The sequence below is a fragment of the Oryza glaberrima genome, chromosome 11 (assembly GCF_000147395.1).
Source record: "Oryza glaberrima chromosome 11, OglaRS2, whole genome shotgun sequence".
NCBI lineage: Eukaryota > Viridiplantae > Streptophyta > Magnoliopsida > Poales > Poaceae > Oryza > Oryza glaberrima.
Window position 1 is genome coordinate 21,850,541 of NC_068336.1, and position 17,383 is coordinate 21,867,923.

Sequence of the window (17,383 nt, forward strand, 5' to 3'; positions counted from 1 at the left end):
TTCTTTTAACTTAGAATAAATGTGAGGTGGCAACTCCTATAACCCACTTACAACATCTTTTTCTACCTACAATTTTTACATAAACTTCAAGATAAAATTAAGGAGAGAGAGAGGAAGAGTAGATGGACGAATAAACACTGTGGCTGTGTATTAGAGTTAATTACTATAGAGATAACGTATTGTATATACTACCTCTAAATGTTTTACTCCCTCTGTCCCACAATATAAGGGACTTTGAATTTTTGATTGTAACGTTTGACCACTCGTCTTATTTATTTTTTTTTTGCAAATTTGAAAAACGAAAAGTTGTGCTTAAAGTACTGTAGATAATAAAGTAAGTCACAAATAAAATAAATAATAATTTCAAAAAATTTTAAATAAGACGAGTGGTCAAACATTAAAAAAAACTCAAAATCCCTTATATTATGGGACGGAGGGAGTAGTAGATAACGTGGACAAAATTAAAGATTAGCACCCACACCGGTTTCTTGCATGGACTTTGGCCCCGGCTAACCGCACGTACATGCACATGCGTGCATGCATGCAGCTTTTTTTTTTTTTTGGGAAAGGGAGATGTATTACTCATCCACATCCAAAACGTGCGGGATAAAATTACAGTTATCGTCCGACCAAAAGGCAGTTAAAGACTCACAACTACATTTTATTTGCTAAAACATGAGAAATAACTTGATCCTGGTCAAGAAATTAATTATCTATTAATGATTGAGAGTGAAATGTTGATGCAATTATGCAACTGCTTAATTATTGGTACTTGCATTGTCTACTTGACCACGACAGGTCAAATTTCTAACCGAGGATTGATAAGTCACCTTAATTCGATCCTTCTCCTCGCGCGTCCGCACCCACCCCCGCCTTGCATCTTCTATATATTCGAGCAACCAAGGCCGGGACGACATAGCTCGATCTTTCTCCTCCGGCAGCCGTTGCAGTTGCATGCCGGCCGGACGAAGGATATCCAACCGTTCCTAATTAGGTACTTATTCCCCTCAAATTAACCATTTGTGGAAGAAAGGTTAATTGGACACGCATTATATACTCTCCGATCAATTAGTTGACATAGATCTGTTCTTACCAAGCTTTTCTTGCGTTTCTAGATACTGATAGACTGATATACTACTACTTCAGTATTTAGATTTCTTTCTTCTTTCTAGAGACTACGTACGGAGAGATATATACGTACTAGGAAGAAACAGAGTATATTCTTTCTGCTTAAAACACTTATGAACTGCCTGCGTTGGCGAAAGGAGCGTCAAAAAAGTCACTTTTTTAGCTAGTGTACATGGGGTGGATGCAAAACCATAGTTGCTTGTGGTCACGTAGTGTTTTCACTTTCGTTTTCGCTGAAATTTTGTTACCAAAATTTCTGAAAAGTTCGGGAGTTTGGGAATATTTTTACACGAAATTATTTAAAAATTTAATAAATTTTGATTGAATTTGAAGAAATTTTAAGCAAATTAAAAAAAGAGAAAAACTTGGGGCGAGATATTTGTGGCAAAATTTTGAACTGAAATTGCAATCTGCGGGGTCGTGGGGTGTCGGATGTTTTTTTTTTTTTAGAACCGGTGTCGGGTGGTTGATTGGAAGGGAAGGGTCCTTAACATACACTGCAGCACAAAACATGCTGCCTATCAGTTAGTCCACTGAGAGCGTGTTCAGCTGCTGCTTTCATGGCTACGTCGCAGCCGGCACGAACAGTGCCGGCACCTTGTCTATTGGCATTTATCTCAATTGCTGCCTTGTAATAATGTCTTCTTCCTGAATTGGAACCGCTATAGGTGGTTAGATTGACCGTGTGCGTGTTTAGCATATCTCTCATTGGTTATTTCTGTGAGGCTGTGAGGTGGTCATGCGGCTCTTGCCATTAATTGTTGCTTTAGATAATTGTTAGACAAACTCTTGTTTCTTATCGCGCGAGATTTGCCCAACCTTGTTGCCGCTACAGCCAAATAGATGTCTCATTTTAATTTAAATTTAAAGTTCTTTAAAGAAATCCAAGAGGAGGGTTAAATTAAGTGGGAAGAACGTTAGGTGAGCGAGTAGGAGTAAAACTGCAATTCAGTGGCTACCATGGTTTTTTTTTAGTTTTTTATGGTAATGTTTTTTTATTAAGAGTGTGTGCCTATGGAGTAGCAAAAATAATTAAATATAACATCCATGAAGTGGAGGTAGTTAATTTCTCTTTGATGGATTGGCAGAGCTCCATCTTTTTTTTTTTTGTTAAAAGAACCGTTAATTAAGTTGGATATAACTTATGCGGAATCTTGATTCTTGTTACAAGCTTTCCTTGTGTATGTAGAAAGAAGGGAAGCTATATAATAGACCAATCGTAAGATGGGGATATCACCTACTGATCTACGTCTACGATTTATAGAAGATATTACAAATGGATTTTCAGAGGACCGAAAAATCGGAAGTGGTGGCTATGGAGAGGTTTTCAGGGTACAACATAAATTTTAATATTATTTCTTCTTCTTAAACTATACGACTGGCCATGGATAATACAAGGTCGATGTCAAACAGGGAGAGGATCATGAAAGTGGGGAAGTTATAGCTGTGAAGAAACTTTATCCCTCTGAAGTAATTGACGACAAGCAATTCCTCAATGAATTCAATAACCTTATGAGGATACAACATCCAAATATAGTAAGGCTACACGGTTACAGTTATGAAATACAACATAAGCATATCAAGCACAACAACGAATATGTTTTTTCTAAAGTCATAACAAGAATTCTCTGCTTCGAGTATTTGCAACACGGAAGTCTTGAAAAACACCTTTCTGGTAAGGCCAAAATTGGTTTAAACAATTAGCATGAATAATTAAACAGAGAAAATTCCTTTGTACTTCTAAAACTTTGTCCAATCCTTTATATACACTTGAATTTCGCTCATTCCCTTGCATACTCCCAAATTTTAGTTTCTATTGTTAATTGACCATTAAATTCTTATTAAAAAGTCCATTTTGCCATTTACATAAACAAATTTTAATAATTAATAAATAAATATTATGTTTTTATGAAATATCTACAAATAACACAAAGGCAAAATAGACTTTTTGATAGGAATTTAACGGGCAACTAATTGTCAATTAACGGAAAAAGGTATAGAAGTAATCCAAACTAAAATTCGGTGGTACATAAGGGGATGAGCAAAACTCGAGCACATAGAAGGGATTAGGTAAAATTTCAGAGTACACATAAGATTTTCTCAAATCAAAGATGAGGTCTTAAATTCACATATCGAGATCCTTGTTTGTGTGATCTGCAGATGAATCTGGTGGACTTGATTGGCGCACACGTTACAAGATAATTAGGGGGATTTGTGAGGGTTTAACTTACCTTCATGGATTGGAAGAACCTATTTTCCATCTTGATCTAAAACCTGGCAATATATTGCTAGATAAAAATATGATGCCAAAAATTGCAGATTTTGGTCTGTCAAGGCTTTTTGGTGGAACACAAACCCATATAACCAGAACTGTGAAAGGCACAATGTAAGCATAATTCCTTCTGCTGCTAAAGCATTGTTTCAATTTAACCATCTTTCAGTTCACCTATCTTTTTGTCAATTGAAATAAAGCTTTTTATTGTCCACATTGATACTACCATGCAGTGACTACATGCCCCCGGAGTACATTCAAATGCGCCAAATCTCCAACAAGTATGATATATACAGCTTAGGTATTGTAATCATAGTCGTAATTACAGGACCTGAAGGTTTCAGACGTTGTGCAGATACGCCTTCCCAACAATTTGTTGAGCAAGTAAGAGCAGTTATTTATTTAAGTGGATAACAATATATACCCATATGTTTAATGTTTGTTGAATACTACATCAACAGTTGTATCATCTTAATTTCTAATCCAACTTCGAAGGTACGCAACAATTGGTGGAATAGGATAAGGGAAACATCAAAATATGCAAAAGAATACTGCGAGCAAGTGAAAAGATGCACTGAAATAGCATTAAATTGCATAGAGGTGGAGAAAGAAAAGAGACCCACTATAGTGGATGTTATCCATGAGCTGAAGAAGACAGAGACTGCTGTAATTCACGAAACAGTACAAGAGGATGTGATGGTGTCTATTTTCCGCTAGCTCATTTTATCTGTTCATTTTTGCAAAATTTGTTGCTAGTGTTTCTAACTTTTGTTCATCAATCGGTTAATTTGTACAGGCTGGATTTATCAAGTTCGGAGCCTGGGGTGGGAAGGGGGGAAGAGATCACGAATTGAAGTTGGCACCTCGCCGTCTGAAAAGCGTGACAATTTACAGTGCTGTAATTGTTGATTCGCTTGCATTTTCATATACGGATCGTAATGATCACCATCAAACTGTTGGTCCATGGGGTGGACCTGGTGGATATCGTTACACGGTAAGTGACCGAGTATCAAATATCCTCTCCTTTCATGTTATAAGTGTTATAAGATGCTTTGTTTTTTTCTAGTCAAACTTATAGTTTTTTAAACAACAATGTATTCAATTTTAGGTTTAATGAAATTAATTTGGTGTTATAAGAGTTATAGTTTTTTAAATACCAATGTATTCAATTTTATGTTTAATGAAATTAATTTGGTGTTATAAGAGTTACGGCATTTCCCCATAAATTTTAGGTTTAATGAAGCCTATCCTTGATCGCTTATTTTTTTCCAAATACCTATGTATTCATGAAATTAATTTGGTGTTATAAGAGTTATAGTTTTTTTAAATACCAATGCATTGAATTTTAGGTTTAATGAAATTAATTTGGTGTTATAAGAGTTACGGTATTTCCCCATAAATTTTAGGTTTAATGAAGCCTATCCTTGATCGATCGCTTATTTTTTTTCCAAATACCAATGTATTCAATTTTAGGTTTAATGAAATTAATTTGGTTTTGTAAAAGTTATAGTTTTTTAAATACCATTGTATTCAATTTTAGGTTTAATGAAATTAATTTGGTGTTATAAGAGTTACGGTATTTTATTCCCCTATAAATTTTATGGTTTAATGAAGCCTATCCTTGATCGCTTATTTTTTTTCCAAGAAACCTTCCATGATCACCTTGTCGCTGTCCTACCACTGAAAGGACAAAGCCGTTAAATCGTGGAAAATTTGCTTCCAAGAGGACTCGAACTCAGGACGTAAAATCGTGGAAAATTCGCTTCCAAGGGGAGTCGAACTCAGGACCTTTGGTGCTATTGAGACTCTTATAACCACTAGACTACAGGCTCTTTCGCAGTATGCATTTAACTTGTAAAACACAAATAGGGGGTGATACTTCTTGTTGAAGTAGAAATATAGATTCACTTCCATAAAGCTAGCAAAGCCAACATCTCCTGTAGCGTGGTTGCTGCACTTGATGTGTCGTATTGCCGCAATCTGCCTTGCTTCCATCCCGATCGTCATACTGCTACCGCTAAAGCCCTACACAATGCTCTTCCCCTGTCTTTGCTGCATCCAATGAATAGCTCAAACAATCCAGATGCACCCGCCGCCAGCGATAGGCTCATCATTGTTTTTTTTAAAAAAAAACAGGTTGGTATGTGAACATGAAGAGAAGAATATTAAGGTGATAGAAAATATCAACAAGTTAATTGGGGTAAAAGGAGAACTCTCAATAAGTCCCGCAATTAGCAATTTAGATACGAAACTCCTAAAGGGCGATCGCTCGCTAGGGGCGATCGGGTCGCCCCCCCTCTCCTGATCTCCTCCACCTGATTTTCTATTTTGGCACCGTATTACTTTCCTATTTTAGTAAATTTATGCACCTAAATTTTGTACACCTAAAGTTTACACCTAAAGTTTAGAGACCCAAACTTTATAAATCAAAAGTTTATATATCCGATTCAAATTTGATTTTGAATTCTAATATTTTTTATATATAGTATTTCTATACATCTAAAGTTTATACACTTAAATTTTATAGACCCAAAGTTTATAACTCAAAATTTTAGATACCTGATTCAAATTTGAATTTGAATTATATCCGATTCAAATTTAAATTTGAATTCAAATATTTTTTATATATAGTATTTCTAAACACCTAAAGTTTATAGACCAAAAATTTATAAGTCAAAAATTTGCATACCTAATTCAAATTTGAATTTGAATTATATCCGATTCAAATTTGAATTTGAATTCAAATATTTTTTATATATAGTATTTCTATACATCTAAAGTTTATACACCTAAAGTTTATAGACCCAAAGTTTATAAGTCAAAAGTTTACATACCTGATTCAAATTTGAATTCGAATTCAAATTTTAGTTTATAGATCCAAAGTTTATAAGTCAAAAGTTTACATAACCGTTTCAAATTTGAATTTGAATTCAAATATTTTTTAATATATTATTTCTATACATTAATTTTTTCAACTTTGTTTTTTTATTTTTTAAAAATTTATAGTATAGTAGAAAGAGAAGAAGAGGAGGAGGAAGGGGGGAGAGGAGTGTATAGGGGGGCATGGGGATCGATCGCTCCAAGCGATCGATGGTCCATTAGCCACGCCCATTTAGATATGCCAACCGTATTTGAGATGGTCTGTATCAACCTCGTGATTAATACTGCTATAGTTAAAATATTTAATCTAAAATTTGCAATAATTAGAAACTTTTATTTTACATATGTGGACTCTTGTTTTTAATCTGGGTCACTCAAATATTAATTTGATAATGATGATATATGATCCACTAAATCTATAATCTATGGTTAGCTCTTTCTAGTTAACGTGCGATCGAGTTTCTCGGAAGTGTTAATTAGTATGGATATAAATAGGTAGGTTGATGGTTGTAACATTGTCCTGACAACAGTTTTCTTCTTTTGCAGATTAAGTTTGGTCAATCTGAGTTTTTACAAGAAATTTCTGGAACAATTGGTCCATTTATGAATTCAAGAACCAAGGTTGTAACATCACTTAAGTTTGTCACGAATGAACATATATACGGGCCTTTCGGACAAGGAGGAGGAACTGAATTCTGTGCACCAACAAAGAGTGCTGATAACATTGTTGGCTTCTTTGGGCGTGCGGGCTGGTATCTTGATGCAATCGGCGTCTACCTTCATCAGAAACAACCCACCCTTGATGAAGAGGAATTGACCACTGATGATGCGCAAACAATTGGAGGAAGAGGAGATGAGATAGGGATGGTACTAACTGACTTCACGAAGTTTGTTATTTTTTCATGTATTTGTCCTCGATTAATTTTCTTCTTCATTTCTAATTTTTATTTGGTTTGTTCTCATGAGGCTGGGTTCAACAAGATTGGGCCTTGGGGTGGAAATGGAGGAATCGGTCATGACATGGAGGCGGTACCTCACCGTCTAGAAAGCATAACAATTTATAGCTCTGTTGTTGTTGATTCCCTTGAGTTTTCCTACAGTGAAGTTAATGGGGATAATCACACTTTAGGTCCTTGGGGAACTGCTAGTGAAAGTAGCCAAACGGTAAGTAACTTAATCTTACAATAGCTGTCCAGTACATGGTTCTCTATTCCTCTACTAATATAGGGTTCCCATTAAAATTATTTCCGTGTAAACATAAATAGTTTGCTAACAGCTCTCCTTCCCTTGTAGATTCGGCTTGGCCCTTACGAGTTTTTGATGGCAGTTTCTGGAACAGTAGGTCCATTTAATTCAATGCCAAATGTTATTACATCGCTTAAGTTCATCACAAATGGTGGTACCTATGGACCTTTTGGACAAGGAGGAGGGACTCCATTTGAAGTTCCAATGCAGTATAATGGCAACATCGTTGGCTTCTTTGGCCGTGCAGGGCAGTGCCTCGAAGCAATTGGGGTCTACATTCGCACATTCTAACATAAGATTGGCCAAATGTTGTTGAGGCATTAGTTTCTGAGCATGCCTCCCCTTTCTACTTCTTGATATTGCTTTTGTTCATCACCAGATTGTTGTGTGCTCCTGCTGACTGTTCGATACTTCATCGGAAACTGCATATATATTAGCTGTTGTCTCATGACGCTCTCTCTCATGACCCGATCTTCTGGTGAGGGAATAACTCTCGCTTTGATCGAGTGCGACGTTTACGATGTGGCTACCAACCAGAACAAACCCAGGACGCCGAGCAATCGCTACACCACAAACGATGTCGTATCAATCGTGATGCGCGGTTGATGATCCCTGCAATGTAAACGAGAGAACACTGCAAGAACAAGATAAGATGCAATCTAAATATTACGAATAGGTAATTAAGCACAAAGGAATAGTTGCAATTGAAGTGGTAGATCCAATCGACTCAGCAAATCAACACACCAACTATTGGGAGCTCAGAATCTATAGTCGGCGACTAATCGAGCGAGGACTAGAGACAAAGTGAATGGCATTTGGCAAAATTCAACTAAACAAAACCCAATTGTTCTAGAGGGTGTACATAAACATTTATAGAGTAAAATTGATCTAGGGTTATGTGCTAATTCGTGGTGGTGAAGGGAGACACTTCTGAGATAGGCATAGTCTATTATAAGGCCCAAGGTCCAAGTTCGGTTTTAGCAACAACACTGTCTTGTTTTAACGATTCTTGTTGACTTGGAATGAATTTAGATATGAAACTAGATGCGTTTGAAAGGTGACGAGATAAGCTTTCCATTAAATCGGAGTTGGCATGAAGGTGCTAGGTCCGTTTGAACTCAGTGTTGTCTCTGGAGGCTGAACTGGATTCCAAAACTCATTGGACTTTAATATCTTGTAGATCCTCCATTCATCCGATGTATTCTTTAGCAATGTTTTATATTTCTCATGCTTGGTTGTATGCATATACTTGATGGTCAAATCATCCTCCCTTTCTTGTCTCGAAACCTTCTTTGATTTCTTGTTGCAATTGTCGTCATAGGAGAGATCACATGAAGAAATAGCAAACAAGCAATCATTGAGTGTTGATGGTCATTAGAGATCAGTTTTGACCGTCAATACTACCAAAATAAAGGAGAACTAGTTATGCCTGCAATGCATATTTGTGTTAGAATAATAAATATTCCACTAGCACTAAGATTACTAACCTCTTGCAGAGAATAAACACAAAATGGAGGAGAATCGACATCGAAATAGGCGATCAATCAATCGGACGATGTCAAGAATCAGACTTATGGCAAGAAGGGTCAAGAACTCAGAAATGACACGAACAATTGGGCCAAAATTCATAAGTCTGCATATGAGAGCAAGAGAGGAGGCCGCCAGCCAAAACCTGGGTTGGTTGGGCTGGCCCATGGTTCGGCCGAACCAGTGTGTGGGTTCGGCCGAACCCTCCTTAGCGCCATCCGATCTAGGGCTTTGCCTGGACGGTGTGGATTAGCCCCCAATGACGGTTGGAGGGTATGTCCGACCATTCCAACTGTCACAACCGTCATTGGGAGGCTATATAAGGAGCTAACTCTCTCCATTTCAAGACACACCTCAAGCAAGAAGTTCATTTCATCTCTCAAGTTTAATATAGTTTCTAGAGTATAGTGGAATAGAAATAGAATAGAATCTTCAGTCCTCGGAGTCTTCGGAAGAATTCGGGTACGGCTCTAGTAACTTTTCCTTTTTTTTAAGACTTGTACTTTATTTAGAATACTCTTCTTTATACTATTTTGGTATTGTATTACTTTCCAAGTATATGAATACCAACTTTATTATATACCCAAGTTATAGTTATTATGATGCTAGCTTATCTGGGAGATGCAATGGTGTGGGTATAATGATCGTTTATACGACGACTCTATATCATGACGATGATATTAGAGTAGTATTTGATAATTTAAGTGTGGTGTTTAGAATGTTGGATATCATTATTTGAGGTTATATGCTGCGGAAGCGAGGTGGGCCACTGATGGTGACAGCTCAATACGGGTATTCCTCTACGAGTGTATATAGTCCTAAGTTAATTTCCTGGGAAGGGTACCCCTCCGTATTTAGCCCCGGTTGTATGGTCATGACGCATTGTCGTAAGGAACTCGGCAATCACGGGTGGCTTCTCGAAGCACTAGGAGGCATCGGAAATAGGGTATTAGCTGAGTAATAATATAATTAGGATGTATGTATAATATGTATGTATACTAGAAGTATAGGAATAGGATCTTTCTATATTCTTTCCACTTAGCTTAGATAAATCATGAGTAAGAGTATGAATGCTTCTGATTAGTGTCACTCTACCCTTTGAATTATATTAACCCCTGCTTATACTTTGGTTATTACAAGTAACATATAAATTATTAGTATGGTTCTCTCTATTATAATCTTCCCATGGGATTAAACAAATACGATACCCTTGGAAAACACTCGGGTGAAATGCTACAATGGTTTATCCGTGCGCTTGCAGATAAACTTTGTAACCATATTATACCAGGAGTATTTCTGTGCCATTACTGGGAATTATTATATTTCTAGTAATGTCGTTAAAAAATACCAACATTGAGTAGCATCATTTGTTCCCCGTAAATCCAATTTACATAAAGAGGAAACCAACTCACCTCACTTAATGAACATGTCTTAAAATGATAGCGAGACTTGACCATAGAATCTAATAGTGCACAACACTTCCCTTCTTGAATATTGTCATCGATTTTCAAAATAAGGTTAGGTAAATTTATCCCAATAGCATCAACATTGTACAATCCACTTAGTTTCTCACATTTTTCCATATTTAAAGGAGTATTCATATCTGAACATATATAAACACGATGCACCATATAATGTCATTTATTATTATCTATACTAATACTCCCTCCATTCCAAATTAATCTACATATAGTTTTTTTTAGTTTATTCCTAAATGATCTATATATTTGTGTTCATTTATTAAGTGTATTCGTTATTTGTGTATTGGAGTAAATGGACATTGATGCATGCATCCATGCACACAAGAATTTATAACCCACATGCAATATCTTGATTTGCTATTGGCTAGAAAATAGTGGGGATGGTGCATGCATCGAGTTTGTTGCTAGAGTAAATATAGTATGAGAGAGTTATTAGCTTTTCTTAGTCTTGGTGTACCTATAAAATATGTAGATCAATTTGGAACGGAGGGAGTATAAAAAGGAGGAGTTGCCCCCCTCCAATCCTACAAGCCAAATCAACACTTCAAATTCTAGCCATCCAATCAGCAGATCCAATGGCCGGTATTCGTCACACGATCCTCCAGGTGAAATCATCGTTGCTCTCTAATCACGCACGCGCCCCTACTTGTTCCCCTCCGCGACTCCCGCAATCTCCATTGGGCCCCCTCCGAAATCATCGTTACTCTCTAATCTCGCACTCCACTACCTCCACAATCTCTGGCGTGCATACACGATCCACTCTGCGTCTTCACAACATCCGCCTCCGCCGCCCTTTGCGTTGGCCGGCAATCCCCTCCGTCCCTCACTAATCCGTGTCTTCCTACTTCTGTGCCGCCAGAGCAGCCCCCGGCCGTTGCTCCTCATGAATCCCCTCCATCGCCATGTCGCCGCCGCATCCGCCGTCTCCACCGCACCCTCCCACTTCTCTGCCAACGAAGTAGCCCCCATGGCCGCTGCTCCTCGCGAAACCTCTGTCACCATCTAGCCGTTGCCGCCATCTCCACCGGCATAGTCCCCCCGGCACCGACCCCGGCCGCCACTGTTCTCGGTACGTACTCCTAACCCACCGCTGCCTCTACCTCACCGCTGGCACCAATAACCCCTGCCTCTGCTGTGCTTCATGTTGACTGGGCATGGAACCAGTGCAGCCCACTCCACTGGCTGGAGCTGCTCCCGTCAGGCCGTCGGAGGTAGCTCGCTGTGCCAGGTTATCAGTCATCTCAAGCGAAGTGCTCAGGAGTTCAGGTGAGGTTCCTCCCCTTCTCTAAAGATTTTTACCTGTTGTTGGTGGCGTATGGTGTTTGATTAGGGGAATTGAGTGGTTTGCAGTGTGATACTGGGTTCAACCTTCCTAAGAAGGAGAACGGCAGCTGCAGCAGCCAGTATAACTTGCCTCAAAAAAAAGTAGGTGACCATATTATTTTCATGTTGTTCTCAAAGTTTGATTTATTCACATTGAAGGAGCAACCAAGGCATGATTATGGCATTTCTGATTCTAATGATACTGTGCTTGTTGTCAATTAAGATTTTATTTCGCTAATAAAAAAATTAAGTGTATACACAGGTGATTTGCCAACCCCAAATATTTCAGGTGGTACTGCCTTTCTTTGTAGGCAAAATTTGCTACAGGACACACAAAAAACGTGTAATTGGCTGAGGGACACTGCGAAAACGTGGAGCTGCCCCAGGACACTACAAAAACTGTGTAATTTGCTGTAGGACACTAGCGCCATTATTTTCTCATTTCCCGGTTGAAAGTGGTCTCTTTTTTTCGAAATGCCCAGATTACCCCTGTCGCCATCTATAGCTGACTCGGTCGAGTCGAAACGGGGTCGGTCTCTTTCGTCGCCACACACCACCGAGGAAAAAATCCCCAATCCCTAACCCTAGCTTGCGGCGGCGGCGGTGGCGGTGGAGGTGGCGGGGGAGGCTTTGGCAACGGCGGCGACGAAGACGGCAGCAACGACGACGGCGACAGCAGCGGCGACAAAGACCTACTCGGCTTAGGTGGCTGCAGCGGTGAAGATGGATGGCTCTGCTTCTTCTTCGGCAGTTCGTCGCCGCACCGGTGAGTTGTTCTTGGGCAAATGTCCATTGTGCGGGACCCAGCTGGTGGCGCGGACGTCGAGGACCCCAAAGAATCCAAACAAGAATTTGGTGAAGTGCCCTAATCTTGAGAATGTGAGTATATGCTTTAGAATCAGTTGAATTCGATTTTTTGTTGTTCGGTCTGCTGATTCAATCAATTAAAATTTTTTGCAGACACCATACGCTTGCAGATTTTTTATGTGGGAAGGTCAATATGAGCAATTTTTGGCCGATGGCCATGTAGGTCTGGGATATCAGACAGGACATGAGCAGTTCAATGTTGAAGCACTGTCGTCGATGGGGATTGAGGGCTTACCATTGAAGGGATGTGCAGCACTGGGACGAATGTTAGTGTACCTGGCAGTTGTGCAAGCTTTGTTGTTGCTGTTGATATTGGTAGTTGTCATTAGCAAGTAGGCAAGCAACCAAAGAGTATGTTGGTACCTATGTAATGTGAATCTGATTAATGTAATGTGGTTGTCTGAAATTGACTTGTTTGAAGAATGAATCATGGAATGATATTGAGAGATGTGTTGATTTGTATGTGTATTTGCATTGTTTGACTAAGTATAAGTTTGACTAAGTATAAGTTTGCAAAAAAAATTTGAATAAGACGAGTGATCAAACGTTGTAAGCAAAAACTCAAAATCCCTTATATTATGGGACGGAGGGAGTAGCATTTTAGCTGTAAATTTAACTGGTAACTCAAATATAGATAGAATTGGCAGAAATTTTCGCAGCATCTGTGCATAATTTTGGCAGCATCTGTGCATAATTTTGATAGAAATTTAAGTGGTAACTCAAATATAGATATAATTGGCAGAAATTTTGGCAGCATCTGTGCATAATTTCGGCAGCATCTGTGAATAATTTTGATAGAATTTCATAAGAGATTTGTACAATCACATGTCATAATCACATATCGAAAGGGCAAATTCAATTCCATTGCACAGCAAGATAGAGTGTCATGATGAACTGCCACATAGCCATAGCACAAAAGCCATTAAACTTGGTCTATACAAAAGCCATATATGACATATTGGCCACCACACTGCCCAGCAGATAGCTATACAAAGAAGTGCACATAGCACATATTGGCATGGTGCCATACAGTCAGGTTAAAGGGGCATGTTTGCATCCCACATCTACAAAAGCCAAAATAAACTTCATTTGCCACCACCAGCCTTCTTGCTTGGAGATTTTCTGGTATTCTTCTCCTGGTTTGTGGGTGGAGCTGCAACATCCAAATTGAGAGCCCTCGCCCTGCTCCTTGTTATAGGGCTTGTAGTAGTGACCACAGATGGTCCAGATCTTATAGGTGTGGACCTGCAAAATGTGAACATGCCAAATAAAATCAGCTTTTAGTCTAGTTTGGGTTACACATTTGAATCTAAACATTTCAGTTGTAAAAAAATGCACAACTTTGAACTTACACATTTGCTGCTGATTCTTGTAATGGAGGATCTTGCACAGATAGAACAACTTTCTTCACTCTTTTCCTTTTGGGCTTTGGTGGGGCTGGTGGTGGGGCATTTGGGTCATGAACTGGCTCATTGCAGGTTTTCTTGGTGTGGCCAAATTGACCACACCTCTTGCATCTATACTTTCTTTTCCCTGCTCCACCTTCTTCCACCCCCTTAATCCTTCTGCTTCTAGGTCTATCAGCTGACCTCTTCAACAGAGGTGGATGTAACTTGAATCCAATATTACCCTTAGCCCATTGGGCCTTGTCTGTCATTGGAACCACATGACCAGCATATGCCCTCTTGAATGCTGCAACAGAGTAGTACTCATCAACAAATTGTTCCAATTCAAGCCCCCTCCTTGAAATGATCAGAAAAATTGCATGTGTGCAAGGTATGCCTGTTATCTGCCATTGCCTACAGCTGCATTCTCTAGTGTTCAAGTCAACAGTGTGCCTTCATGTCTTCAAGTCCCTACCAGTGCTACCTATCTCCCCTAGGTGCTTGTGGGCTGAGTACAGTTTATATCCAAGGTCCCTACTCCTAGCATACAATGTCTTCATAACACTTGGCAGAATTTGTCCAGTCAGCTTCTCAGTAAGCCTTTTCCTAACAGAAATTCTCTCCATGATCATCTATCTGATCTTATCCATCAGATCAATAACAGGGAGTGATTTCTCATGCCTGATCCAACTATTGAAGGTCTCTGCTATGTTATTTGTGATATAATCACACTTACTAACAGGTGAGAATTTACTTCTAGTCCAAATGTGCTTATGGAAGTCATCAATCCACTCTGTGGCTCTAGGACATGCCTCTTTCATCTCATTGTAGTGACCCTCATATATGTCTTGCCTATAGGCTCTTGAGGCAGGCCGTAGATTCCTCTCAAACACTTCACCACTGAACCTCTTCTGAAAGTTCTTCACCAAGTGTCTCATGCATTCCCTGTGCTCAACTCCATTGTTGAATATTCTGGTCATAGTTGTGTCAATGCCTTTGTCAGCATCTATGGATAGAACCAAACCCACTGGGGACCCAATTGCCATGTGAAGCTTATCCATGAACCAAGCCTAGTTTTCTGTACTTTCAGACTCAAACACCCCATAGGCAACAGGAAACATCCAATTATGGCCATCAACACCAATTGCCGATGCCAATTGCCCCCTCCACTTTCCAGTTAGTACTGTTGAGTCAATCCCTAAATATGGTCTGCAACCATTCAGAAAACCATGAACACAAGGTTTTAGTGCCACAAACATCCTACTGAAATGGTTCTTCCCATTCACTGAAACATGATCAACTTCCACAATGGATCCAGGACTTATCCTCTCCAATTCTGCTTTGAAGCTGTAAGCTGCATCAAAACTGTCCTCCCATTTTCCTAGGATCTCATCAAGTGCCATTTGTCTGCCGTCCCAAACAACGTAGTAGGAAATCTTTATCTTGTACTTCTCTTCCAACACCTTCTTTAAAGCAGTAGCACCAATAGTTGGTTCTTGCCTCAATTTATTGATCACACGATCTCTCACCCAGGAATTTGTGGCCATGCAATTGTTCTCCACACCAGCTGTGCTAGCACAATTATGTGGGTAAGGAAGCTTCTTTATCTGAAAAAATAGCAAATCAAATTATAACTTTCATGAAAAAAAAATCAGAGAACAACAAATTACAAATCAAGTAGGCTTACTTACTTGCCAAGTTCTCCCATCCGGCAGTCTAGAAGCATGAATCCTCCACTTGCATCGCTTAACCTTACAACATGCTCTATACCTCCTTGATTCGCTATAAGGCACTGCATGTTCAACTTCTTTCAGTACTGCATACTGTCTAATGCACCTTTTAAAACAAGTACCATCTTCAAATGTAACATCAACAACTATCTTAGGATTGTCTACATCAGTTACATGTGCCACTGACTCACAACCCTCCTCGTCGTCAACGGCTAAATTGTCTTGGTCTTCGTCAGAATCTGGCTCATAGTCAGGATCAACTGCCTCATCGTCTGACACCAAGTCGTTATACTTCTCTTTCTCATCATCTACACCAACATACTCAACCTCATCACTCTCACCCCAATCATCAACCTTTTTCTTACTAGATGCCTTAGTAGGTTTGATAGTTTTATGACCAACGACTTGGCTCTCTTGAGTTGCTAATACAAGGTCAGTAAAAGCAACATGTCCATTTCCTGTTTCATTACTAGCCGGCCCTTGACTGTTGCCCTGATCCGTACAAGGCTCGGTCCTATTTCGTGGGTCATCACTCACATTAACAATCAAAGGGAGCCTCCTCATCTCCCAGTACATGTCAAATGCATCAGCAATGAACTATCGGAAGCTATCTCCGCATACCTCTTAGCATTTTTGTCCCAATAAGACACACTTATCTCCTGCTGACAACTATGTTTCACCTCGCCATCGAGATCATTAATAAGGTCAATCCAGCAAACTGTATCCTTGTCTAATACCCAATTAATATCACGAGAAACATGAAATTCTGGTCTACCGTTGTCATCAAACTCAACGTATGGACCAACCTGAATAGCAACTCTGCAAGCTGAGCTAGCGTCCATCCTACGTGGCAAAAAAAACCAAATAAAATGAACACATTTCAATCAAATCCCAAAGAACATCGCAACACATATCAGTGGAAATCAGAACTCTTCCTACCGTATTTCCTAACTAAAGTTCACAAAGCTTACCCTTCAGGAACCCAAGACATGTCCAATGCCTTCAAAGGAACCTCACAACTCGTCAACCGCATTGGCGCCCTTTTCACTGCTAACTTCTTCCTTGGCGTCGCCATCCTCCCTGCCAATGTCACTTCTCCATCGCCTGCCGTCGCCGCTGCTGTCGCCGCCGTCGTTGCCGCCGTCTTCATCGCCGCCGTCGCCGAAGCCTCCCCCACCACCTCCGCCGCCACCGCTGCCGCCGCCGCAAGCTAGGGTTAGGGATTGGGGATTTTTTCCACGGTGGTGTGTGGCGACGAAAGAGACCGACCCCGTTTCGACTCGACCGAGTCAGCTATAGATGGCGACAGGGGTAATCTGGGCATTTCAAAAAAAGAGACCACTTTCAACCGGGAAATGATAAAATAATGGCGCTAGTGTCCTACAGCAAATTACACAGTTTTTGTAGTGTCCTGGGGCAGCTCCACGTTTTCGCGGTGTCCCTCAGCCAATTATACGTTTTTTGTGTGTCCTGTAGCAAATTTTGCCTTCTTTGTAAAGGGGTGATGGAGGATGAATTTCAGAAACAGTTGACTCAGGATAGGTT

At 39.7% G+C, this 17,383-nt stretch overlaps 1 protein-coding gene across 1 annotated transcript; it reads left to right on the forward strand.

Annotated features, from left to right (window-relative positions):
* Positions 1-866: 866 nt before the first annotated feature.
* Positions 867-8,500, forward strand: LOC127753816 (uncharacterized). The gene is made up of 10 exons (XM_052279265.1): positions 867-994; positions 2,318-2,460; positions 2,542-2,803; positions 3,289-3,514; positions 3,634-3,784; positions 3,896-4,099; positions 4,197-4,394; positions 6,827-7,147; positions 7,247-7,444; positions 7,574-8,500. The coding sequence occupies exons 2-10, from the start codon at positions 2,353-2,355 to the stop codon at positions 7,814-7,816; spliced, it is 1,911 nt and encodes a 636-aa protein (XP_052135225.1). The 5' UTR covers positions 867-994; positions 2,318-2,352; the 3' UTR covers positions 7,817-8,500.
* The last annotated feature ends 8,883 nt before the right edge of the window (positions 8,501-17,383 follow it).